Source organism: Leptosomus discolor, chromosome 10 (genome assembly GCF_034619465.1).
Source record: "Leptosomus discolor isolate bLepDis1 chromosome 10, bLepDis1.hap2, whole genome shotgun sequence".
Taxonomy (NCBI): Eukaryota; Metazoa; Chordata; class Aves; order Leptosomiformes; family Leptosomidae; genus Leptosomus; species Leptosomus discolor.
The window spans coordinates 16,601,987-16,628,519 of NC_141400.1; the positions used below are offsets into that span (position 1 = coordinate 16,601,987).

General features: G+C 44.0%; 2 protein-coding genes across 5 annotated transcripts; one reads left to right on the plus strand and one right to left on the minus strand.

Annotated features, from left to right (window-relative positions):
• Positions 1–140: 140 nt before the first annotated feature.
• On the minus strand, positions 141–26,283 carry HNRNPAB (heterogeneous nuclear ribonucleoprotein A/B). 4 transcript variants are annotated; one of them, XM_086470819.1, is made up of 8 exons: positions 25,980–26,283; positions 22,718–22,886; positions 22,477–22,635; positions 21,940–22,071; positions 20,041–20,149; positions 19,795–19,947; positions 19,632–19,716; positions 141–858 (listed from the first exon to the last, which is right to left on the minus strand). In XM_086470819.1, the coding sequence occupies exons 1-7, from the start codon at positions 26,249–26,251 to the stop codon at positions 19,646–19,648; spliced, it is 1,065 nt and encodes a 354-aa protein (XP_086326945.1). In that variant the 5' UTR covers positions 26,252–26,283; the 3' UTR covers positions 141–858; positions 19,632–19,645. The 4 variants fall into 4 exon arrangements, with proteins under 4 accessions (XP_086326945.1, XP_086326947.1, XP_086326948.1 ...); XM_086470820.1 differs by lacking the exon at positions 141–858 and adding an exon at positions 19,053–19,376; XM_086470821.1 differs by lacking the exon at positions 19,795–19,947.
• PHYKPL (5-phosphohydroxy-L-lysine phospho-lyase) lies at positions 8,135–17,001 on the plus strand. Its single transcript, XM_086470818.1, has 13 exons — positions 8,135–8,193; positions 9,853–9,971; positions 10,823–10,982; positions 11,603–11,677; positions 12,526–12,613; positions 12,708–12,824; positions 13,031–13,113; positions 13,413–13,638; positions 13,908–14,062; positions 14,532–14,621; positions 14,841–14,971; positions 15,409–15,465; positions 16,817–17,001. Exons 1-12 carry the CDS (start codon positions 8,135–8,137, stop codon positions 15,459–15,461), a joined length of 1,356 nt encoding a protein of 451 aa, XP_086326944.1. The 3' UTR covers positions 15,462–15,465; positions 16,817–17,001.
• Positions 26,284–26,533: the final 250 nt, after the last annotated feature.

Below are 26,533 nucleotides of genomic sequence, written 5' to 3' on the forward strand. Positions count from 1 at the left end.
AGCTGCTTAGGGCCTACACCTACACGTTACTTGCTTTGTGGCTATACTTTACATCTTTACCAGTTACTGACCATTTTCTTGGTCACTGTATAGATCAAATCCATGTACATTCAGATCGACTAACAAATTAAGAAACAAAATTATGTAACTCAAAACAGCAATGAAAATGCATTTTTATTTACTTCCATTTCATGTTGTTAGCTATCACTTTTGGTGTAGGGGTTTTTAAAGGCATAAGGAGCAGTTGAACAAGCTCCCACTGGCTTTTAGTGCTTTTGAAAAACCCCTTTACTGTCCCCGAATTAAAGCTAAAAATCTTCTTCTGTGGAAGGTTGAAGGCAAATCTCTCATTGATGTCTGATGTCACCGGGAAGAAGATCTGTAATTGTTCCCTTAATGTACAGTTGCTCCTCCCATCTCCCTCAGTCATCTCCAAACTAAAAGCAGTTCACTACTCCAAACCACACCGTGGGCTTCTACACTCAAATTCCTGCACGTGTCCTGTTCATGGAGCCTCTATCGGTATCAATGAGAGTTCAGTCCCCAGAATGACTGCAGAAAGCACAAGAATCTGGAAGTGTCCACAAACAATCTACAATGCAGATAGAAAAGTCTTGTTTTACATACGCTGGCAAAAACTAAACAGCTTTCTATCTAGCTCCTACTTGAAGAAGTTTGATATCACTGAAGCTACAAGACAAGCTAACCTCCAAAGCTTATGAAATTATATTAAAATTTATATTTTCTCTGAGGAAATACCCCGAAGTCCTATTATCTTCAGGTAAACAAGTCAGTATTCCGTCTTCAACTTGTGGAATATCCAGTGCTTGTAGGCATCAACTGTGACCACTGCCAGGCCTGCAAAACATTGATACAGAATACCAGAAGAGTGCTTTACCTATTGCTCTGACCGCTTTGCATGGCAGCCGTCCCCCTCCCCACACAGAGCCTCTGCTGCCACGGAACCCAAGACATTTGTTCGTAACGCAGGAAGAGAGCTCGTTTGAATTGACTAAACCTCTTCACCGGGGTCGTTCTTCCCCGTCCCTGAGGCACAGCCTGACCACTCGCAGCGTTTCCACGCCAGTCAAGGAGGAAGGCCCGAATTATCTCCCCGGCGCAGGGCTGTGGCTGGTACCCAACCCACCAGCGCTCGCACCTCAGCTGCCAAACCTTTTGGTGATCAGCTTTCAAAGCTCCCAGGCAAATGCCCTCTCCGCATCGGTTTACTCTGCATCCCAAATACGTTGAGTCCAGCACGTACCAGGGGGATCCATGTATGCCCCTGCAGCAAGTCTGGTACCATCAGGACACCGGACTTCCCGCACCGGTACAGACTGGCAGCCTGAGTGCAGCAGCTCCTGGGGACTCCTGCTGCTCCCATTTCCATTAGAAACACCAGCAGGTCTGGATCCTGCTGTACACAGCGCCTGTCGCCACTTCAGCTACGAGGACCTAACCAGTAGATCTTCAAGGATCTGCTGGTGGTGCAGCTGCTCTTACCAACCCCTTCCACCCCCAAAGCAGCTGAGACCTGCAGAAAGCGGAGCTCCCGGGAAGCCAGCGAGGTGCAGATCCCTGGGGGGCTGCGCTCATGATCTGCACTTCAAGTCTTTCCCCGCCTCTGAGACAGCGCATCTGGCCTTTGTGTTCTGAACTCGGTGTTCCTTATCGATCTGTCAGGCAGATCGACAGACTGTGTTAGAGGAACTGTTGGATTTCTGTATTGATTGCACAGTCTAAGAGGAAATCTGTTCAGACTTCCATGTGCTTTCCACACACACGTATTTAGAAGAGTAGGTTGTTAAATGATAAATTGTTTCAGAGCAGTTGTGATCTTACTGAGAAGAGTTTAAAAAAGTTGTGCTTTGCTCAGCAAATTCATGCCAGATCAGTTGAGTATTTACTCCTTTCATGTGAAAATGTTTATGTGGCCTTTCTGAATACTTTGCGTTTGCAAACAGCTCACGAAGATAAATTTTACTTGTAGGTAGTACTGGCAGTCCCGCTCAGAACTCAGTAATTATCTCAGCCTCTCACAAAGCGTACTGCATTTTTTCTCTAGGAAACCTCTTTATTTTTTTTTTCCCCCTTAGGTTTGAGAGAGCGTAAGATTGTTTTGCAGGAATTCAGAAATGCAGCGCCATGTTCCCACTAGATGTCAGCAGCAGTGAAGGTGATTGACAGGGAGGCTGCTAATGCTTATGAAATGTGGGTCAGTCTGAGACCGAACGATCAATTTGTCTCAGTCACTGAAATAGTCACTATGTCAGCTTCATGGATGCATCAACAGACATTTTTGATTACACACTTAAGTTGCTGATTGAGGGGGAAGCCCAGCCAAATATACGTTTGTTTTGTCAACTAGAAGACCAAGATAAAAATTCCTTAGTCTGTTTTACCTGTCCATGAAAGCACGGTGATTTCCATTACGTTAAGGTAACCATGCCTGCCTGCCTGCTGCCCAGGAGCAGAGGCCAAGCAGCTTTCTTTAAGGCTTGTTCCGTTTAAAATTGTAGCCAACGACCATCTTTCAGTTACTACCACCATCCCCCTCTCTAGCACGCTATAGCCTTACCCATTTTGGAAGCAAAGTTCCCAAACTGACTCCTAAGGGCACAGGAACTCACATGAAACCCCCGAAAAGTTTTCCAGCCACGCAGCTCTGCAGGCAGGGCTCCCTGCCCGCGTGACGGGACTAACGCTGGAGCTGCTCTCGCTGGGCTTGTGCTGGTCCTGAGCCCTGGCACGCCGGGAGCGGTGATGCTGCACCTGACCGCAAGCATGGGGAACGCCCCCTAGAGCTTCTGGGGGGAACAGATTTTGGGGGGAACGTGGCCAGTAACCCCCATGTCTGTGTCTCCAGTTCAGTGCTGACAGCGCGCCCTTGCCAGAGTGTGAACCTGATAATTTGGCCTGTGCTGCTGGGGGCATGTGAGACTAATTAAGAGTTTTGCAGCTGAACTGTGGGCTTGGCCAGCGAGTTCAGGAGTATTTCTCTGGATTATGAAACAGGTAGCAGAGAAAACCCAGTCTGACTCCAGACTGAAACTGTTTCCAAGCCTTAAGGCACTGGGATATTAGGTTTTTTTTAAAAAAAAAATCAAGACGTTGCCACAGGCTTTGTTTTATCCTCATAGGGGAAGTCTCCTTTCTTGTGTACACTGCTTCTAACACTCACTGTATATATAATGGTGATGAACTTATTTCTGTATGGACTTTTCTCCTGTGTATTTGAAAATAAGAACGTTTCTTCTAGCGGTAAGAGATTTCTGATGTGTTTTCTTTTTAGAAAACCAATAGATGAAATATTTAGGTGAGCTTTTGTCTTCTGTCATTTCATAAATTCAGTGTTAAAATCCTTAAGCATAATCCTTAACAGTGAGACACCTGTGAGGCTTCAGCAGTTCCAAACATCCTATGCAGCTAGGAAAGGCAATCCATGGCAAACGCACAGGTCCTTACTCGTGGTTTTAAGGTCCTTGTAGCCATCCCCTACCCAGGAAGCACGTTTGCGATGACCAAGGCTTTCGTGCCAGAAAGCCCAGGCTCTCGTTTGGCTGCTGTCTTCTCTCCCCCCCATGCAAGCTCCGTGTCCCAGCAGCTGTGCTGGCTGTATGGCGCTGAACTAGCCTACACCAGCACCGACCTCGCTCCGCAGCGTTTACTCTCTCGCCAGCCCCCAGCTCAGAATGAATCTGTGACTAAAAACGTAGCACGTGGTTTTCCAGTCAGCCAAATATAGAGGAGTCTTGGGCCTGAATGAAAGAACTCGCCCATTTGTAATGCATAGCTTAATTAAAATATTAAGATGCCAGAAATTTCCATCTTTGTTGTAACGGTAATTACGAGAATAACCATCCTTGGTCAATATAACTGTGCCTTATTAGCCTGTAAACTTAGCATGGATTGTAGGAGTATTAGAGCTTAGGTTTCCTGGTCATTGAACACTGATTTAATGCTGCCCTCTACAGGAGATCTTTTTTTTTTAATAGAGAGAAACAAATTTTATGCAAATTTTATGCTGTGACACTGTCCCTTAATTGACAGCCCACATGGGGTGGGGACATCTTTTGCATAACCATATGGTTGGAATGGATACTTGTAAAACAGGAGTGCATAGATAGAAACTGTAATCTTTTTTCCAAATCTGGTATTTCTTTCTTAGGAAATACCACCATATTCTCGCTGCTTTTGGGTTTTTAGTCCTGTTTTGCCCCAGAAAATTTAAAGTGTTATACAAATAAAATCTCCCTGTAGTAAGTTACCTGTCAAGCTTCCATTTTTAAATTTTAGAGCATGGAAGCTTTGAATTATTTTCTCTCCAGACAAGATCTGTATTTAAGATACGCAAAAGTATTAATAACACCACAAATGATAAAAATGTAAAAATTTACATGTCCCCAAACCACTTATCCTGGGCAATACAGTAGTATCTGGCTGAATTCAGATCAGTCAGTTTGGTTCCAACTTACACTAGCACACCTTGGAGTGCCCTCAGTAGGTGCCCAAGGGTGGGGTAAAGCCTTATCTACTGCTTTATTGCTGCTTTTTTTATTTTATTTACTGCTTTATTTCATTGGAAGCTCCTAAGTTTTACCTGTTGAGTATCTGCTGACGTGCCTAGTAGCACAGCCAGCCTTCCCGTTGTTTAACAGGAAGATTTTCAAGGGAGAGGTGAAGTATTTGGGTAGATTTCAAGAGGTGTGAGACACTGTAGCTTGCCAGGGCAGTCCCTGTGGCATCTCTAACCTTGGCAGCCTTACAGGACAGCATTTATGTAAGAATCTTTCTTGGACCCTTTTGCAATAGCGATTTAAAAAAAGGAGCCGGGGGGGAGCGAGAAAACATCTGGTGACTCGAGTTAGTCCAGCCTTACTGGTATCTACTGGAGTCACCTGCCTTTTGGCTGTGTCCCTGGCACTGCAGTGAACCCGACCGTGATTAGTGCAGTCTGAAACACTTCACAGCTCTGAAGCAATCCAGTGAGTAAAAAATCCATTTCCTAAACTTTGCTTTCCTTGATTATCATGTACATTTGTAAGCTGAAAATTACTTCCAGTATTTTCACGTCCCCAGGTGAACTACTGCAACTTTTCTATGTGCTTGTGTACCGTTAGGTGGCTCAACAAAAGGGATGTCTAACTATTGTAATCTGCACCTCAAGTAAGTACCAAAAACTTAGAAATCCATGGAAGAAGGGCTTAATAGATTGTATGACTCTCTACTACTGTAGAAAACCTAGGGGAAACCCCAGGAAAGCTGGGGAGCGTGAGTGTTGGATGCCTAAGAAGTGGAGTTATTGACAAGACTGGAGTAAAAAACACGTTATTAACGTTTGCAGTTTTCCTACGTCTTAGGACAACAATCAGCCCCTGTTTGCTAAGTTCTGGTACAAGCTGCCTCATAGCTGTGCAGTGTTGTTGAACAGTTGGTTCACTGGTGTGTCTGTGTGTGGTTCCCTATATAATGCAGGCGTTAACAAACAGAAACTTAAAATGGAGACGTCCCGAGTACCTGTAAAGGAACTAAGACCACTTGCTGCTGGTTTATATGCTGGTCAACACAGCGTTGTACGCGTAACTTTGGAAAATGCATCTTAAATGACATTTTCAAGTACAGGTGGGTGCAAAGCACACTTGCGTTTCTGCAATTCCATAAAATAATTAGGTACCTGGCTTTGCAAAGCAAAGCACCCACGTTACCTACTGAATTTCCAAATTAAGCAGTAAATTGCTGTCAGCTAGAATGAGAGTTGGAGTCCTGTTGTGTTTGCCTGATAGTGGCAGAGAGTGCAGTTTTATAGACAATTTCATAACATAGCACCTTTTTACACTACTATTTGGGGGCTTTTTGGGGGGGGGGGTGGTATCTTAAAAAAAAATCAAAAATATTCAGTATGATGAACGTTCAGCACAAAATACCACAGTCAGAACTGAAAAGCACCTGCTCTGTTGCATTGAATTACTTTGGACATAGAAATCTTTTAAAACTGGCAGGTACACTAGCATTTCTGAAACAATGCAATTTGAGAAACTACACCTGCTGGTGTTGAAAATCTGAATTAATATCTCGCTTATTTGTATAGTTTAGGAGGATACATGTAGGGTGTGCTTTATCTGTTGTATGTGTTTTGAAATTATGCTCGTAAGGCTTAATCCTCTGTTATGCAAGTGTCCCTTATTTATGTGAGTGGTTGCATCACGCCAGCAAGGCTGTTCAGAGGAGAAAGGGCCGTTCGGGGGGGGGGGGGGGGGTGTGCGCAGCTTGGCCACCTTGCAAAAATGGGTTTTGTTTTGAATGTATTTACATGGTATTTTATACAAAGCTGACTAAAGCTCTGTAAAATGTATCACCTTTAAAAAGAAATATATATAGGTATTAAAAATACAGAAAACGTACTTAACATTTCTATCTGCAGACTCTTTGTGATTTTTAATCATGTATGTGCCATGAAAAGTATTCTATTTACTCATTTCTTTGGGGAACAACTACTTTAAAAATGAAGGCATTGATAACAGTATTTCTTATCCATTGTTTTAACATGTTAAAGTGGTTTTAGTACTGCATCATGTAATTCTAGTTTAAAGCTGTAATGGACTGTACATTAGCTTGAGACCTCTACCAATGTTTTTTCTTGTGCTTTCTGTGATAAAAGCGAAGACTAGATTTTCAAAAACGGTCTCTGTACAGATTGCTCTTACAGATTGTGTGAATATGTATAATGAACTCTGCATTTGTAACCAAGAACAAACGTTCCAAATTGTAAATGTTCAGGTTGTTACTATAAATAGCTACTGAATATCTTAACCAGACAAGAGTTCAAATAAAGATTAACAGCCATTATTACCTTTTCCTCCACTGTCTTCTGTTACTTCGAACCTGACTTTTATGCAACAACTGAGTTTGACTTTTTAAGTCCAATCTAACTTTAAGGACATAGCAATTTGGTTTTGGATTCTCCATATGACACAAAATTTAAATGGCTCTGTGTTTATCAAGTAACTGCAACTAGAGATAATTATTGCTGGCTATATTTAGTCAGCAACGAAGTCTGCCAAGTGTGTAGTTTTGAGAGGGTCTGCTCCATTTTCTAGAGTCTTCCTATTGTCAGTTTAAAACAAAGGAATGTCAATATGTACTTGGAAGGAAAAAAAATCTGGCATCTTTTAGAAGGAAGCTTGGTAAGTTTATGAACTCCGTTATGGGATACAACCCCTGCAGTGGCAGAGGACTCAACCCATCCCAGAACATCATTTCTGGTTCCTTATCTTCCTATTTTTCTTTTAAGTAATTCCAGTCAAACAGGAATGGAGGAATGACCGTTCTAATCCGATAGCAGCATTTCCTCCTTCAATCCTAACTGTCGCCTGGCCGAGGACTGGCTCTGAAGGAAGCCATCAGGTCTACCTGTCACTGACTGAACGCAAGAGCACAACGGCATAAACGCTTTGGGGCTTTACTTTTGCTTAAACAGTGATGTATCTGTTGGACCTTTTAACACAGTTCTAACACCCAGGCTACCACCTCGAATTACATTCAACTGTAAAAGAAACTTCCTCAACATGCAAGAATTTCAAAAGAGAGAACGTTCTGATACAGCTGTCATAACGATCCTCATGAGCTCTCAAAAACGTATTATTCCCTCAGAGGTGCCAGATAAGGGGGTGGGATCTGGGGCCGTACGCCCCCACCTGTGGGGGGACACCACGCGGTGCAGTTGCCACAGGAGCTGCCCCCAGCCTTGCAGGACCCCAGGGGGTGCAGCTTTGCCCCCGTCCGCGCTACAGGACCTCAAGTCCCCAGCCCTGATGCTGGAAGGGGAGAGTCCAGCCCCACCGCCGGAGGAGCCCGAGGGCGCAGGTGAGTTACTGCTGTGCTCTGGGGAGGCCGGGGGCCGAGCCCTCCCCGAGGGAGGCGCACAGTTACGGGGCCGCTAGAGCAGCCACACGCGTCCTTGGGCGCCCGGCGACAAGGGGCACCGCCGGTGCCAGCCTCACCACCCGCCCCGCGGCGGCTCCCGGGCGCGGCCCGCAGGGGGCGCGGCGGCGGGGCGGGCCCCTCCCCGGCCCGGGCCGCCCTCCGAGGGAGGCGGCACCTCCCGGGCCCCTCCGAGGCGGCGGCGAGAGCGGCCATGAGGCCGGCGCCGCGCTCCCGGCAGGAGACCCTGGCCCTGCGGCGGCAGCTCATCGGGTAAGTGCGCGCTGCAGGGGCCGGGGGAGCTGCCGCCCCGCCGCGGGGCGCCTGACGGGGCTGCCGGGCCGCGGCCTCGGCCCCGGCCCCGGGCGGGCGGCGGAGCGGCCCTGCTCGCCTCCACCCCCGCGGCGGCGAGTGGCGGCTGCTCCGGCCTGCGGCTCCCGGGGCTGAAGCGACCGAGCGCTGGGGTCGGGCTGGCCCCGCCGCGGGGGGAGCCGGTGCCGCCTGCGAGCAAAGCCTGGCTTTGCTGCTGCAACTATCAGCAATTCGCGTTTGCTACGGACAGGAGGGTACGGGGCTGCAGGATGAAATCTGTACCGAGGGTGCCCGGCTGAACTCTGAACTGCTGCCGGAGCGTCTCCCGCAGGGCAGGGGTTCGGGCAGACCGAGCAGTACCTAGAGCCTGTCTTCCAGAAAACCGTTTATTACACCAAAACCGTGACAGAATTCACAACATATGTCTGCCCAGTGAATTAAGTATGAGACTCAGTTCCAAACTTCTAATTACTTGCATTGGTTGCTTCAACTGAGCTAAAAAATTCTTAATTCTGCAGACTGCTACCAGGAACGGCAGTGAACTGGTGTATTTAACTGTGGGAATGCTTTCGTTGTACCTTATATATTTTAAAAAACAAAGGTACGTTAATCTTTCTAATGAATCCAGAAATTGGGCTGAAAGTAAATGCTGGAATTAAAATTGTGCCCGTTACACAAACCTGAAGAATCACACTCACTGTATTTAATCTTTTTGTAAAATGTGAGTGATCTGCCCTATCACTGGGAACAGAGACCCAGCCTCTCTAAGGGCTTTCTTAGTATCTGTCAAACAGTCAGGATAAGCTTACAAAAAACCTGACTGTTTTACCATTTTACTGCCAGCTCACCCAGAAAGTACAGGATTCCTGTAGCAGAGGGATAGTGAAGCAGTTTCTCATTTTATCATTGCCTTTTGTTGTTTTGTTCATTCAACAATGATTTTTCATTTATGGTCCAATTATTTCATTTTTGTGTAAGCCATCTTTCACCAAATGAACCATGAAAGTCTGGCATTCAGAGTCAAATCTCTGCAACTCCTACTTAGGCAGACATGTGTTTCAATTTTACTTGTTTGGCAATTTATTTAAAAAATGAAAACAAAACAAACGCACTTAAGTAGACCCAGCCCTGTAAAACCACTCAAGGTTTCAGCTAAGGTTAGTGAAGCTTTATACCGATGTAACAATCATCACATCACCTGCACCCTGGCAAATCAGGACCTCACCAAGAATAAAAACAATCACAAGGTAAGAGACAGCAGAGAGGGTTTCAGGAACATGAAGGGAAGATAGTAAGGAACCACAGTGAAGACTGGATGAAACTGCAGAGGTTAAGGCCTAGCTTTGTGCTCTGGCTAGGTTCCTAGTGAAGGATTTTCAGATCTGGAGCATGTTTTGCCCCTGCAAGCCTTTAACAAAATTGGACTCGATTTAGAGCATGAGCCCTGTTCTCTTCCCCATCCCGAGCTTTGTTTTAGGGGCCAGAAGTGACAGCACGTGCCGTCAAACTGGGGAAATGTCTTTCGAGTAACTGACTGAACTGGAAGTACTACCAGCAGACTAAACTATGCGACTTCTAGACCTCCCTAAGATTTACTTTGCTTTCTGATGCTCGCACTAGCTCTTCTTGCAAGCTGTTTTTTTCGAACGATCCAGTGAAGATCGTAAAGGCAAAAGGCCAGTACATGTACGATGAGAACGGCAGACAATACCTCGACTGCATAAATAACGTTGCTCATGGTAAGCTGAAAGTCATGTTCTTTGATACCCCGTTTTTCAAACCAGAACAAGGCACAATTGGTACTTTTTACCACTGCTGCACTGTGTTGGGGGAGGGGCGGTTTAACTGTAAACATGGAAGAAACTTTTCTTGAGCCTGGAGTTTGGGAAATCACAGTTTGTGTTTGAATTTCTGTGTGCATTAATGCGCTTTCCAGACCTGCTTCCTGTTCTGTCTTCCTAGAAGCATACTTGTCTAAAACGTCCAGAGTTGTTTTTTTTTTTCTATGAAAGCACAAGTAAAACACTTAATTGTAAAACTAAAAACTGGCTTGACATTTTGTTGTGTTTGTAAAAGTTACTGCTAAGCATACAGTGGCAGCACCACTGCTCGCTGTGGTGCCTCAATCGTGTGTTACACAGCAGCTGCTGCTTTCTTACACTATTTGAAATCTCTCTCACTGGTCAGTGCAGTCACTGACACCCCAGCAGGGCCGGTAATTCTTTGATGGTAAAACTTTACCTGCACATTCCCAAACCCCTAAATTATGTAAATGTCTAAATCCAAATATCAAATTAGACTATGGTTTAGCAATTCAATTTTCAGTATTAACTGCAAACCTGAAAGAAAGTAGCAGGGAACTTCAGACTTTCTGAGGGGGGGGAAAAAAAAGGTTTTAGAGCAAGCTTATGAGGCGTGCTGACACTGTGTTCTGCTGACAGCATCGTTAATGCCCCACTGATGAATTATGATCATCAGTGATAATACTGCTGTGCTGTTTGTTAGAGAAATCTGTGTGTTACATTAGTATGTGAAAGAACAGCACGGGTAATACGAAAGAACTCTCAAACCACTCTCTGTTCTCTTGCAGTTGGACACTGTCACCCTGATATAGTAAAAGCAGCCGATGAACAAAATCAATTGTTGAACACAAATTCTCGTTATCTTCATGACAACATAGTCAGTTATGCAGAAAGACTCTCAAAAATGCTACCGGAGAAGTTATGCATCTTCTATTTTTTGAATTCTGGGTAAGTCGGGTGTATTAGAATTGATACTGTGCTTTCAGTAGGCGTGTCATACTTTCTTATCAGCAGCCAGTTGTATGATCTGCTGTGGATGACTAGATATTGACAAAAAACATAGTTTTGGGGGTTTGTTTTTGAAGGAACTGTGTCCTTTTTAGAACTTCAGTGACTCTTTTAAGTTCACATTGAGCAAGCTCTCTGTCAGGAAACTAAATTAGTGATTTAAGAAAGGGTTTATTCTATTTATAAGGCCTTGGACTATAAAACATTAACATAAATATTTACTGTATTAGTTTCTGGTCTGACTTTACTTCTGTTACCAAAATTAAATGTAACAATGCGTATTTCTGCAGCAGGGGCATATGCCCAAGCAAACTAGCTAAAAAAAACCAAAACAAAACCAAGAACTATTTCTAAAGTAGTTTCTGTACTCCAGCTGATTAAGATGGATTCTTAACTGAGGAACAGTCCTACCTAGTGAGTGCTGATTACTAAGGGATCTGCGAGTAACACACCTCGAGTTCTGTTTGCTATTTGCAGACACAAACAGCCTTGCAAAGGAGGTTAGAATTTCGGAACTCGGACATCCACAATGAAACACTTATCGAGTTTTTCAATTGTAGATCTGAAGCTAATGATCTTGCCCTGAGATTGGCACGACAGTATACAAAGCATGAGGATGTTATCGTTTTAGACCAGTAAGTATACTGGCAATTTTATCTGCTGCGGGGTACGAGGCTCAGTTCTGGTCCACGGTCAGAGCATTTCTGAAAACCTGTAGCAGCAGAAAGGCCGTAGCCAGGAAGCTGAGGGAACTGATTTTTCCCTCTGTTCAGTATTCACAAGACCAGTCCAGAGGACTGTGTCCAGATTGGGCTCTCCAGTGCATGTCAGCCATTGACATACTGGAAGGAGGGCAGCAGTGGCCTGCCACCATGGGGGGTAGGGAGCCACAGGCTTGAGAGGTTAATAAAATTGGATTTGTTCAGCTGTAAGAGACAACTAGAGGGAAATCTTATTGCAACTATAACTGTCTAATGAGAAGGAGCAGAAAAGATGGAGCCAGTCCTGAAGATGTCAGGTGACAGGAAAAAAGACAAGAAGCATAAGCTGAAACCTGAGGAATTCTAGTGAGACATAGGGAAAAACTCTTTTACCATGAAGGTGGTCAAATATTAAGAACAGGATGCCCGGAGGCTGTAAACTCCATCCTTGGGGGATATTCAGAAGTAGGCCAGACACATCCCTTTCAGTTGTCCACCACCTCATAATACTGCTCATGACTGACTGACACTGCTCTGAGTCTAGCCGCTGGTCTAGGCAAACCAGTGACACGGAGCACTGTCCCTCTGCATCCCTTATATTCAGATACACAAAAAAACCCCCCAAGAGTACTAAGCTTATTGACAGAAATTACAGGGCTGTTCTCAGCTGTATTCCCACCAGGTGACAGAGCCTAGCTACTCTTTAGCTATCCCTAATGCTCATCCTAAAGAACTCTTGATACTGAGGAAATCACTGTTTAGTTCTGCTAATTGTTTTTAAGTGCTTACCACGGACATCTGACATCCTTGATTGACATAAGCCCATATAAATTCAGAAATCTAGACGGACAAAAGGAATGGGTCCACGTGGTATGTACTTCAACCTATCACTACCAACTACTTCTCAATTTAATAAAGCCTTATTTATGATATACTGAATGTAAGATACTGTTCCTTTGCATAGGCTCCTGTTCCAGACACGTACAGAGGACTCTATAGAGAAGACCATGAAGATCCAGTAACAGCCTATGCTAATGAAGTGAAAACTATTATTGAGCAAGCACATAAGAGAGGCAGAAAGGTAAAAAATTATTTCCTTAACCATTTGTCTTGCCTTAGAAATGAGTATGGCTGACTGTCACTGCTAGGTGGCACAGACTTGGCAAAAAAGAAAAGATCACATAATAATGCAAAAACCGTCTAATGACAAAGCACATGCTAATCATTGACACAATTCCCACAACTTTCTGTATCGGCTTCCAACATTACATGCTCCGTATGTTTCAGATTGCTGCATTTTTTGTTGAATCTCTGCCAAGCGTGGGTGGCCAAATCATTCCACCGGCAGGCTATTTTCAGAAGGTTGCAGAGTAAGTGGTCATTCATTATCTTAACTTTTTTTAATTTAACATATTTGCTAAATACAGATGATAGGGAGTTTCCCTGCCTGCTGTAGCACATAGCTTGATAGCCAGGAAACAGCCTATGCCTTCCTGTTAGGCCTTTGCCATACAAAGTTTACATTCTGCTTTTAAACACATGATAATGAATACAGGCCTGTACAGGTTTGTTTCCTGGAAGTCTGCAAAGTAATGCTTTTTGTGTGTCCTTAAACAGTAACTATTATGTTGTTTCCTCTTAAGAGACAATACAATCTGCTATGTTACAGGCATGTGCACAAGGCAGGAGGCATATTTATTGCTGATGAAATTCAAGTTGGCTTTGGCAGGGTTGGCAAGCACTTTTGGGGATTCCAGCTTCAGGGAGAGGATTTTACACCTGATATTGTCACTATGGGGAAACCAATAGGAAATGGGCACCCTATTGCCTGCGTAGCAACAACAACAGAAATTGCAGAAGCATTTGCAGCCACAGGAGTAGAGTATTTTAATACAGTAAGTAAAAAATTGTCCAAATTCTACTTCTCTGCAGGACTCTTAAGTATTACAGTCAGATAATCATGCCATGTTTTCATTAATCTTTATCACTCCCACAGTTACTGTTTATATTATTTGCATCTTTCTAGTATATAACTTTCTATTTATTGGCTCCATCTGAAAAAAATGCCAGTATGCTCTTTGTGGCACTGAGGCTACACTTTCAGTGACATGATTGTGTTTGTCTCCCCTTTCCCTGGCTCTGTGTGCTCCTTTCCTGAGCTCAGTTTGGAGGAAACCCTGTTTCATGTGCAATTGGATTAGCTGTGTTAGATGTGATTGAGAAGGAACACCTTCAGGCTCATGCCACAGAAGTGGGCAACTTCTTGATGAAGCTACTCAAGGAGCAGAAAATCAAGCATCCCATCATTGGTGATGTCAGGTATCAGTGCCTCATTTATACTTTTTGTTTGGTTCAGGCAGTCAATCAACTGATGTGGTTTTAAGAAATTCATTGTGTTTTCAGCAAAAATCAAGAGCCTACTATACATTAGATTAAAACAAACTTGAGGTTATCAAGTCTGATATACTTTGCACTCTAGGCCAGTACTGCTTTATTGATTTATTAGTTGCTAAAGAAATTCACTTTCCTGTTTGAACTCTTACTTCAAGTACAAAGAACAGAAAATATGCTTAACCACCATGTCCTGTGCTGCCATTCTGAGCAGACAAAAGTCTGTACTGTATTACTGTGTTTCTTAGACCAGCACTACCTTTTCTGTTGCTAGCCAAACATCAGGTAGTTCTCATGCAGTACAGGTTTGGTCTCACAAAAAAACCTGTCTCAATTTTTTAGTTCACTGGTATTTCCTTCCTCTGACACACACTGACTATTCTTATTTCTTTTAAAGGGGTTCTGGCTTATTTGTTGGAGTGGACTTAATCAAGGATCAAGCAGAAAGGACCCCAGCCACAGCAGAAGCAGAGTATCTAATAACAAGGTACAAGGGGCAATCAGGCAGTTCCTCACTGTGCCAGGCGAGCACCCCATTACAGAGTAACCCTGCCCCTCCGCCCTTGTTAACATGGCCAACTGGCAGAAAAAGAAACCAGTCAGTGCAGAAGGGCATTGTCTGGACAGCCCACATGCTGATGCTTGTGAAGTTTTTCTAACTACATGCAAAGGTAAACATGAGTCTTTTTTTTTTTCCTCTTTCCAGACTTAAGGAAGAATCTATTCTACTGAGCACAGATGGGCCAGGAAGAAATGTGCTTAAATTCAAGCCCCCGATGTGCTTCAGTATGGAGGATGCAAAATTTGTTGTGGACACAATTGACAAGCTACTAACAGGTAGTACAGATCAAACCTGCCTTATAGAGGGTTACTGTTGGACTGCCTTAAAGCCAGTGCTGAGCCTGCTTTTCCAGAGTGCTAAAACAGAGCCAAGACAGTAGATGCTAAGCACACAGGAAAATAAGTCTTAGTCAATTCCAATGTAGCCTTCACTTCTGAATTGTTCTGTTTTAAACTTCTCTAACAAAACTATTTACTCCATACATACACATGCCTTTTGAAATAACTTTGCTTTGGTAGAGGTTGAAGTGTTCATTTATCTGAACAAGAGCAACTGGTAAAAGCTGTCCAGATTCCATTCTTGAAAGCCCTGATCTGAGTGCATTTGCCACTTACTTTTTATAGAGCTTTTGCACACTCAGCATTATCCAAGTTAGTGAGAAAACTTGTCTCAAAGTCATGAGTTGCCTAATTGTTGCTTATTCTCTCTCCAGATATGGAAAAAGAATATCTGAACCAACAGAAAACATCCACTCATTCCACCTGAGCAGGTATCTTATACCCTTTTCTACTAAAAAGCCAAGGTTCCTAAACATAACTGCACAAGCAGCATCTCTGGCAGTAGAGCAGGATCAAGCTTCCTCAGAGAAGCTTTTACTTGAAGTTGGTTTGGAGGAATTTCTGGCAGCCTAGAAACATGGACCAGACTTGTGTACATCTGGCATTCACAGCTACCTTCTATCAGAGCCTGACACTTCTAGTAACACTACGTGTATTGATTTGTTTGCAAGCTAGGTCCAACGTGTCCCAGAAATGCCTACCACTAGAGCATGCTGTGCTTGGCTGGGAAGCTGTAAGAGGGACTGTGTTTAACCCTTGGCATGCAAGTGATATGCACATCAAGACAAAAACATAGCTTTCATACTAGCTGCCTAGTGCCTTAAGTGTCTAGACAGAAGCTGTTCCAGCTGCAGAAATGCTTCTCAGCAAGTCTTCCCTTAGCTGCCCTTAAGGGCAGGAGCAGTGCACATTCTGCACGCCACAATTTGGGAACCTCCACTTATGCTAACAGCATGATGAAGAGCTATAAACAGTACTTTTACTACTACAGCTCCTGTTTTGCCTAACATCCGACTTTGAAATAACATTGCCTTCTGTTCTCTTTAGCATTTTTGACTGCTTCATAGGATCATTTCAGGTTCATGGCTGTTACCTCATGCTTAAGCATTAATTTACTCCTTTACTCAGCAGTTTGTGGGCATCAGTAAATCTTAGTGTCTGTTGAGGTCCTCTCTATAGCTTGCTTCCCGAGAATATCTAGCTGCAACTCATTTCAACATATGCATGCTTGCAGTTACTTTGGTACACTGAGTACTTCTTCAACCTACTCTAAGACAACCATGTCTTTTTTAACACAGTGTCCAGTAAAACTCCAGGTACAGGACAGGAATGTACCTAATGTCATCAGTGTAATCATTGGTGGCCTCAAGCACCATACTAATTTCACAGTGCTATGGCCCTGAGCTAAGGAGAAACATGCTTTTAGTTCAGTGCAATATTAGTATAGCAGGCACAAGAAAAATGTGTTAATATTTTATTTAGCAAGTTAATGGAAAGACATACAGCTGTTTGTACTACTTATTCTTGAGAACAGAAAAATTATTCAACAGTGCCAGTTTAACTTCAAGGCCTAATAACTTAGTGTGCTCATCTGCAATCTAAACTAAGCAAGAAAAATGCTTTTATTTTCTACAGGAAACAAAGAATGCAAAAAGCCTCTTCCTAAGTACAGTACTAGTATGACACTTACATATAATGTAAGCGAAAACGAGGCAATGAAATAGATTCCTTTTAATGATGCTTTTACAAAAAAACACCCGTAACATTCTTTTCTTTCCATAGGTTTCAAACAATGTTCAAGATCTACTACTAAGAAACATTATTCTACTATAATAATGCACATTTAATCTTCATCCTAGCACGTCTTAGACCAGATAAGTTACCTTTGATTTTGTTATTTCCAGTTATCTTGTTATTAGTAAAAGCTTTAGGAGAAATAAATTTTACAAGAGCTTGTTTCAACTCTGGCATAAGTGTGGAATTGCCTTTTATTTAAAACAGCGTATCTAAAACTAATTATAAAGGAATATATTTCTAGTAGCTACCATAAACTACTTTTTCTAAATTTATGCTCTTTCAGGTTATGACTTTTGCAAACTGAGGCGAGCCAATGGGTTCTCTTGTTTTTTTTTTTAAATCTGCTGCTACAGATGCAAGCGCCATTCTAGCTGCCAGTACACACAGTCCTTCCCAGTCTCCTCTGACCAGTTTCAGTAGCCAGTTTAATAACAAGCTCCCTAGTAGCACTCTACTCAAACAACCATGTCGGTGACCAGATTAAGTCAAAAACTTCATAACAACAAATTCATGAGGAACAGACAGCTGAGGGCCATGGCTCCCAAACCGGTTCTTACAAAATATTCTGTCCTCAAGAAATAATCCAAGTCAGATTAGTAAATTAAGAGTACATTACAGCCATAAGCAACAACCTCATGTACAAGCCCTTGCTTCCACCAGCAATTACATGTTCTTTGTATCACAAACTTCTCATGCAAAGAAAAAAGGGAAAGCCAGCTCTGCATTTAAGTACCAGTATCCTCGACTTCTGCTTAAGGCCACATCACCTGTCAAGGAAGCATTACCTGAGAACCTACTTCCAAAACACACCAAAGTCACAAGCCAGCTGACAAACTATTGCTAATAGAGTAGCCAGAAGTACTGCAGCAGTATCATCCTGATACTATGCAAATTCCCAGTTAGAGGGCAAACTGGTTGCTAGAAAAATATACTGCTATCCCTTATTTCATAAGAAAATGAGTAGAAGTATGCAACAGGGTAAAGCATTTCAAAATTTTAATTCTTGAGACAGTAATACTTTTAAATACTGTACTAATTTGTTTCAATGATCTGTAGTTTTTATTTGCAACTAAGCTGGGCATTAGGTTACATACTCCAGCTGTAAAGTTGTCATGTCAACTATCAGATTTAAAATCTGATTTACCTTTTTTGTACTCAAGATTTCCACTTAACCCCAGAAAGTCTTACAGATTTTAACTTTACAGCAAGTTATTTCTTTCAAAGGACAGCCAGCAGGGAGCAGCATATCATATAGTCCCTGCAGGAATAGCTGCATCCCTTGTTAAAAAAACCTGAAAAGGTCACTAGTAAGATCTGTTTATGTCTTGTCTCAGTTAGTTTGATTCCACTTCTGGTTCTCATTTGTTCAAATAGAATGTATTATAAAGTTGTCAGATTTTAGCTTTAAAAGGTAAGTAAAAATCAAATTGGTTACTGCAGCAAATATTACAAGTTTACTTTGTGCAGCAGCACTTGCTACTTGTTTATAAATCTGAAATTGGGACTATCCTGCAGCAAGACAGGCAAATCACATGATAGTTATTGCCTTAAAGTAGTGGTGAGCTAGTCAAAAGGAGAGCACATTTCTAGCTGGCCACTCATCTCTAGAAAAAGAGATGTTTTGTTGGTTTTTCCACCCACAACTTTAGTGGGTGTTCTTTTAGACTTTTGATACATAAAAAGGCTGTAAAAATTCAGACTCTGCACTGGTAATATTTAATGTCTGTCTAACCTGTCTTTCAAGGCAGGTATACATACTACTAAGAACTTGTAGATAAGTCTCAGACTCAAGACAGTGAAACGTAAAGGAAGTGAAGCCAGCTTCCTGCACACCTCTTAGCTTCCTCCTGCAATGCTGTCTGAGTCCCACACCCTACCTGAAGCCTAACGCCTCTGGCTCCTAGCAGAGCCCTAGATGCAGACACTAACACAGTTATGCTGAGCCTCTGTGCTTGTCTACAACAAGAGCGACCAGCACAGCCTCCACAACAGCTGGGGCTCTCTGCCCGAGCTCACTCAACCTCCAGGCAGAAGTGACTGCAGTTTTTAGCTGCCACTTAACTGCAAGTGGGCCCAACTACCAATACAGCCTTCTAGTTTTAAGATTAAAAACATTTAAAAGCACAACTCTTCATCTATCAAGGTACTGCCATGAACTAAGTTCTGGGAACAGTATACTGGCGTTTCACTAATACATAAGCTGAAGAATGGCACAAGACACTAGATTACGCCTTTTTTATTTCAAAAGCTAGGATAGCTTCAATATCCATGTCATGGTGAATCAGAACACATGTAAAATACCTTACAATACATTAGATTCCAAAAAGGTACCAAAAAGTACAGTAAAATTAACACTTCCATTACAGGAAATGTATGACACAAAAACAATACAAAATAAAAAGGTGGAAAGTGACACTGGTTCCCTAAGATGCATCTCATTCTGTACAACTGGAGTAATGCAGAGTCCATAGTTAACTCCAAGAGGCAGTCCCTAGATGCAGAGCTGCAGCTTTAAGCAGACCCTCAAAATCAGTTTCAGTTTAACCTATTAATAAAATCATTAATTAATATCTTCAGCAAGGCTGAAATTTACACACCACACTGTCTAGACAACTAGTTATCTGTAAGTATTAAACATGTAAAACATTTCCAGGGAGCTCTTCCAAGTAAGATGCACATTTAACAGGCCATAGAAATTTATTGTAAAGTTAAATTTGGTACAGAACTGAAATATCCATCTACAGCATTGTATACAAAACCTATGCAGTCATTTTCCAAAAGAGACCATGCCACTGCATACCTGAATAAGTTTGATCAATATGGCTTGTAGTTATTCTGATGACCACCACGTCTCGGTGTCTTCCCATAATTTGCACTGCCTTGACCTATGAACAAGAGAACAAATGCATTAAACTGCTAATTAGTTACGCTTGCTTATACCCAATACAGTTCTCTTTACTTACTGTAATCATAGCCTGGTCCATATCCATAATACCCATATCCTGAATAATCATAGCCTCCATAGCCACCATAACCTTGCTGATAGCCGTATCCTTGATTCCCATAACCCTGGTTCCAGTAATTGCCATAACCTTGATTCCAATTTTGACTTTGAGCTATAGAAGGGAAAACCATCCACAAAATCCCGTTTTAGTACACACAACTTATTTAGAATGTGTCCATACTAAAGTAGTGTGTGTAGTACTTACCGCCGCCTCTTCCACCTCTGCCTCTTCCTCCATAGCTACCTCTTCCTCCACCACTACTGAACTGTTGCTGCTGGTATACTTCTTTTGGCTGTGCTACCTTAATCTCGCACTGAAAGTAAAAAATAAGGAAGAGTGTGTATAGTGTCTTATAGCAGCAGGGCCCAGCCTAACCACCCAGGAAAGCCAGAGGTTACTCTAGAGGCAAAGGAGGTGTACGTGCTGTGCTCCCTGTCATATGAGCAGCACCAATGCATAGCCAGAAGCGTCTGATTTAGTGTGCCACCTGGGCAAAGGTAAGTCACTGTCAGCCATTCAAAGCAGACCACTGCTTTCAGAGTATCTTATACCACTTATTCCGTACCACCAACTTCACCACAGAAGAGAAAGGTCAGTCATTACTGGCCACTCAAGGCAGGCGACTGCTTTCAGACTATCTTCATACTGCCTATTCTCTCCTATCAACATCCCCATGGAAGAGATGCTCAGCATGGCCACCGCTCCTGTAGGAGCCATGGGGCTGCTCTCTCCTGGCACAACCTCCAAGACAAGGCTGTTGCTGTTGGACCCCTTCACCTGAGCTGCACTGGAAGAACAAGGGTCTGAGAAATGCACCAGGAAAGTTTTCCTGACAGCCTTCGTACACCCTGTACACTGAGCATCTGTGTTGGACTGTACAGTACACCTGCCAACACCTGCAGTCATCACTTATCGAATACTAAGAACAGCTAAAAACAACCAGAACTGACAATTCCAAGACAGGTTCCCAAGCCGCAGTTCAAGCTGTCAGCCAACTTCCTGGTTCCTGAATCTGTGCATAGTCTGAGATGAAAGCTACTGCTCTGTGAAAGGAACAACTCCCTGCGACAGCAGCACCTGAGCAAGCCTGGCTTGGAATTCTTCACCACAGGAGCTTTAAGGTAACCTGTTCTTTTTATTATCACTGACAGAAAAACAAGCCATAGTTAAGAGATACAGGTATTGCTCAGCTCCCTTGGCATGTAAGCATTCAGCTCTCCTGAAAACAAACTTTATTGCTAACAACAGTGTCTTGACAACTACCAGTGCATTAGGTCTGTCAAAGTTTATTCTGTGCTGTGGCAAGACCAGTCTTTAAGTGCAACGTAAGTCACTGTGTCAGACAGTATGACCAGATCTGACAGGGCTTTGAAGTTAGTGTTTGGTCAGCACTGGCCACAGAGCAAGGGAAGAGGGATGCCTCCAGCCAGCACACATCATTTGCCTCCAGTCCCCTCATTAGCTCAACACATGAGCCTCTATTAGCTGTTCCCACAGATGTGCAGCCAGCTGCCCAGAGCAGCTCACACCACTTTTACAGCAGTTCAGCTGACCAGCTGCAAGTTGCCATAAGCATACATTGACTCTCTGGATCCTTGTATTGGGTTAACATGACACAGTTTTGGTAGCAGGGGGGCTGCATGGAGGGGGGGGGTGTGCCTCAGAGTAAACACTAGAAGCTGCCCCCACAACAGACAGAGCCAGTTTTAGCCAGATGCTTACAAAGTGTCTGTAAGCCTTACATTTATGCAAGTGCTCTGTGCTGAAAACAGGTGTGTATTTGTTGAAGTGGCTTACATTGCTAGACTGATACATAAATAAGCCAGTTTTTCCACATATCTTGAATGAATAGGATTAGATACTCCATATACAAAAGCCCCTAGAACACAGCCAGTATTAAAGCCCCAAGTATTGGCAAAGAACCTTGCTAGCCTCTGCGACTGAACTTACTGCAACACACCCCCCCATGGTAAACTGCAAGCTGTCCTTCCTGTCATTTTGGTACCTTCAGATCAGAGGTCTACAAAATCCTTTTCAGATTACAGATCTAGTGGTATGATGCTTAGTAACTTGGGACAAAAATGTACAAATCAAAGTTTCTACCTTGCTTCCACTGACGTTATGGAATTTCTTCTCCAAAACCTTCTTCACCGGATCCTCTTCCTTGAAAGTGATGAACACAAACCCCCTTCTTTTGTTGGTCTTTGGATCCATTGGAAGTTCAATTGCTTCAATCTGAAGACATTAAATACTATTTTCAGACTTGCTTTTTAGCAGAACAGTTAAGTGCATGGCATTTGGGACACTAAAACTGTAAGTAAGTTTCCTATCTATGCATATTATGCAACACCAAAGTTGCAATAGTCTTTCTATACCAACACTGGCTTTCAGACCAGATGTTTCAATTTTACAACTCAAATGAGATCAAATGGTTTGAGTTTAAGACAAGGGTATCTAACTAGCACCGGGAGCATCTACTGCAGTGTGTGCCTCCCTTGCTCTCAAGATGGGGAACCTCTGGATCAGCTATGGAAGGCTTGATACATCTCAAGTTAATTTAATTTGCAATTTGCAAATTATTAGTAAGCTAAACAGCAACTGGAGACTGTGTTTCAGTGCTTACTAAGATGCATTACACACCTCTCCAAACTCTCCAAAGTATTCCCTGATTTTCTCTTCTGTGGCTTCTGGGTTAAGTCCCCCAACAAATATTTTCTTCACTGGATCCTTTTTCATTGCCATGGCCTTCTTGGGGTCAATTAGTCGTCCATCTAGTCTGTGTTCTTTCTGTTCCAGAACCTGAAAGATTTTGACAGGATTAACTTAAACTGAAAAGTCTCCCCTAGAAGTTAAGAATCTGAAATATGAATCTTAAATTCACCTTTTCAACACTCCCAGGTTCTTTGAAGAGAATAAATCCAAAGCCTCTGGATCTTCCCGTGTTAGGGTCCATCTTTATCGTACAGTCGGTCACTTCACCAAATTTGGTGAAGTAATCTTTCAAGTCTTTTTTGCTTGTATCCCAACTGAGGCCACCAACGAACATCTTCCTGAAATGTCAAAGAGGTAAGAGCTATTTAGACTCGGGGAGCACCACAGAAAAGCACAAGCAGCAGGATGCTTACAGTGGTACACACACCTCAGCAGCACTGTCAGAAACAGGACCAACTGTTGAAAGCTGAACACTTTTGCATCTTATCAAAAGCGAGTGATACACCAGGAGTGCACAAGAGTGGGTTCCCCCCACCACTTCTTGAGGGAATGTACCCTGAAGTTTATTACAGGCTATAAGCAACAGTAAAAATTGCCAAAAATATTCCTCACCAATAACTTACGTTCTTTCAACAGTGTTCAGTTATTTGCAACAAAGCAGTATCGATTATCAAGTACTGCCAGCTCCGTTTTTAGAAAGAGCCTAGGATGATCATTCCTACTGCTTTGGAAGCATTCAGGATAAAATAACCAGCAAAGCAAAATACTTGAGCTCTTTTAGGTTTGTAAATGGTTGTAAAAATTTTAGTCCAAAGAATAATCTGCAAAATTTAAACCAGGTCTCTATGACCTCCAAGAACAGCTGCATACAACTGCAGGACTTTGGACCTGCCTTAACTATGCTGTGCACTTCTTCCTGCTTAGTTACTGAATCTTAGCTCCATCTTCATCAGTACTACTGGACTACCTCCAGTATTAGTCTTTACTCTCACAAAAGGCCAATACAGTACTTCCCTGCCCACATTCCCACATAAAGTATCTTCTGAAGCATCTCACCAAACTAAATACTAGTCAAGTGCAATACAGAAGTGAAGCTAACAAAAAAAACTTCTGTCAGTCAATAAGGTACTTTTGAAATGCCTCACTTCAAATGAAAACATTAATAACATGGCTGTATTTTCTATTTTCAGAGTTTCCAAGGTAACAAACTAAGCTTTTAAAAGCATTCAAGCCTTTTTATCTAACTATAGACTAAAGCAGTTTAAGTTGTCATTACTCTGTTTAGAGGCAACCTAGATTTGGCACTAGAAGCTAGCAGCACTTTAGAAACTAGACTATGTTTAAATAAAATTGGCTTTTGGTGTTTATGTGTAATTTTGATTTGCTAGAACTAGCATCCACTTATATTCAAAAGGCAACATGAGGAAGCAGCTGTACATGCTGTAGGGGTTTTTTTTGCCTTTTTTCCCCTCTTAAACTAGATGAAACCATACCCTTTGTAGGCTAAACCCTTATTTTTTTTCAGATCAAGCTATAAACTCTTAAATGGCAAGTGCAGCGTGATACATAGGGTCCAAGTAAAGCCTGTGTGCTTCCTGCAGCCATTACAGCACAGCCTTACAAAGTTTACTAAGCCTTTCAATAACAGCTGAAAGGAAACTTGATGGATTTCTTCTCATCACAACAGCTTACTGACCAAGCATGACTGCTGTTATCTGTACAGACTGACAGTGGTTTCCCACACCCTGTCATCATTGACTATACATACAGAACGATCAAGGGAAATTCAATGGTTGGGGGATGCCAGGAATTAGTCCACAGGCAGCTTTAGCTGCTTTATGCCATCGTGTTGGGGCTGTGGTACACACACAGATACTGCCACATGCTGAATTCACCTCTTATCACCACGGTAGATATTACACTTTGTAATTTACAGTCCTTTGTTTTGCAATTGGAATGATTGATACCTACATACATTTAAATAACACATAGAGCCTTTAAAATTAAGATACTAGCATGTGGCTCTGCCCTCAGAGGCCACGCAAACTGGAAAATTGCACTCTTAACATGTAGTGTCTTTTTTTCCCCTCCTGAGTGTATTAGTGCAGCTAAATCAAAGCATGTTTCAGCTGTTAACAAAATAATGTCACCCTGAACCCTGCCTTGGACAGCTCTTGTTATAGCACAGCACTAAATATTCCACATAGATCAACCCCTCTAACTGCTTTTCTTAGAAGTTTCATTTCACACAGATTGACCTCCTATGTGAGAAAGGGAAAGAGTATCACCCACTTTTCAGGGCAGAATCTAAAAAAGTAAAAAGAGAATTCGCACACAACTAAAAGGCTTGGTTCTCAATCCTAGTGTTTGCAAAGGCACATCCGGCCCTCGCTGATAGGAAACTTGTGCACATCTTACTCCTTCCCTTAAAGCCAAAACCTACTGCACTACTGTGGCTTCAGCTCCGTGTTCAACCTGAGGGACCCGACCCTCTGGTTCAGGGCCCAGTGATAACAAAGGGATTCCAATTCAATACATGGGGTAGCTTGAATCACGAAGTCCCACTTGAGGAACAGGCAGGTAATTTTCAAATCAAGCCTGCATATTCATAAACAAACCAACTACGATAGGAAAGAAATTACTGCTGCACGCAAGGATGTAGTACCAAAATACAGGGGAAACCACACCGACTCCTCCAGAAATCACTCGCAAGAGACAAGCCGTTTTCTGACAATGCTGCGAAGTACACCAAAATCGCTCTTAGTAGTTTAAGCGCACCGTACACAGTCTCCATCACGCTGTTTTTCCAGCACTTCCTCAAAAAATACTTCGCTTACCCCAACTGGCCTCCAAAGCCAGGATTTATACATATATATATACATGCGTTACACAAAACATGATCGCGTTTACACCGACGCCGGTCGCGATCGGTCACGCAATCCCCACAAAGTTTGAACAAGCCCACCGTTCCCCCCCACCCCCGACAGAAAGCAACTCCTTCCCCCGGCTCCTTTCGTTAAAAAGAGAAAGGATGAGGAAAACGCGGGATGCGAAGCGAGCCGAGGTAAATCCCCTTCCATTTTACAGCGTGAGACGGCAACAAACCCGCTCCCCGCCCCTCCCCCCCGCCACCACATGGCGCCAACAAAAGGCAGCTCCAGAACAAAGGAAGCGCTGGTGCTGCAGGGCCGCCGGCTCACCGCCCGCCCGATCCCTCCGCAGCGGGGCCGCCCGCCGCCCTCCCCCGCCGGGCGGAGCGGAGCCCGGGGCGGCGGAGCGCGCCAGCCGCCCGCCTCGCTTCCGCTCCCGCCGAAGGGCCGCGCCGGGGCCTAGCGGCCGCGCTCCGCCGCCGCACATGGCGCCCGGGGGAGGGAAGGGGGGGGGCGCGGCCTACTCCCGCCTCAGCCCGCCGAAGGAGGCGCGGCGCTTACCCCGCGTCCTCCTCGTTCTTGCTGGCGTTGATCTGGTCGCCTTCGGCTCCGTTCTGGCTGGCGGCCGTTCCCGCTGTTCCCGCCGCCGGTCCAGCTCCCGCCGCCGCTGCCGTTCCCGCCGCCGTCGCCGCCACTGCTGCTGCTGCGCCGCCCGCCGCCGCCGCCGGAGCCCCGCCGGTTTCGGCCTGCTGTTCTCCGGCGCTCTCGGCCGCTTCGTGCCCGTTCTGGGTGGCGCCGGCGGCGGCCGCCAACTGCTGCTCCGCTTCGGACATGCTGCCCCGTCCGCAGAGGCAAAAGGGACGACAGGCGCCTGCAAGAGACGAGCGCGGCCCGCGGGTCAGCGAGGCGGTTCCCCCCCCCGCCACCGGGCCGGTCTGATCCGGTCCGGTCCCGCCCCTCCCCCCCTCCCTTTCCGCCGTCGCCATCCTGCTCATACTCACTTTAAAACCCGCTCCCAATAAAATCCGGGCCGGCCGGAATCGGATTAAAATCCCCCACGCGCTGGAGCTGACACCCCTCCCCGCGGCGCTCGGCTGCTCCGCACCGGCCCCGCC

What these genes read in the sequence shown, in the direction of transcription:
- PHYKPL (XM_086470818.1), top strand. Translation starts at nt 8,135, where the DNA reads ATGAGGCCGGCGCCGCGCTCCCGGCAGGAGACCCTGGCCCTGCGGCGG. An exon ending in CTGCGGCGGCAGCTCATCGG is followed by an intron (nt 8,194 to 9,852) that starts GTAAGTGCGCGC and finishes TGCTCGCACTAG; the next exon opens with CTCTTCTTGCAAGCTGTTTT. An exon ending in GCAGAGTATCTAATAACAAG is followed by an intron (nt 14,622 to 14,840) that starts GTACAAGGGGCA and finishes TCCTCTTTCCAG; the next exon opens with ACTTAAGGAAGAATCTATTC.
- HNRNPAB (XM_086470819.1), bottom strand. Translation starts at nt 26,251, where the DNA reads ATGTCCGAAGCGGAGCAGCAGTTGGCGGCCGCCGCCGGCGCCACCCAG. An exon ending in AACCTGGGAGTGTTGAAAAG is followed by an intron (nt 22,636 to 22,717) that starts GTGAATTTAAGA and finishes AAAATCTTTCAG; the next exon opens with GTTCTGGAACAGAAAGAACA. An exon ending in ATAACGTCAGTGGAAGCAAG is followed by an intron (nt 20,150 to 21,939) that starts GTAGAAACTTTG and finishes TTTTACTTTCAG; the next exon opens with TGCGAGATTAAGGTAGCACA.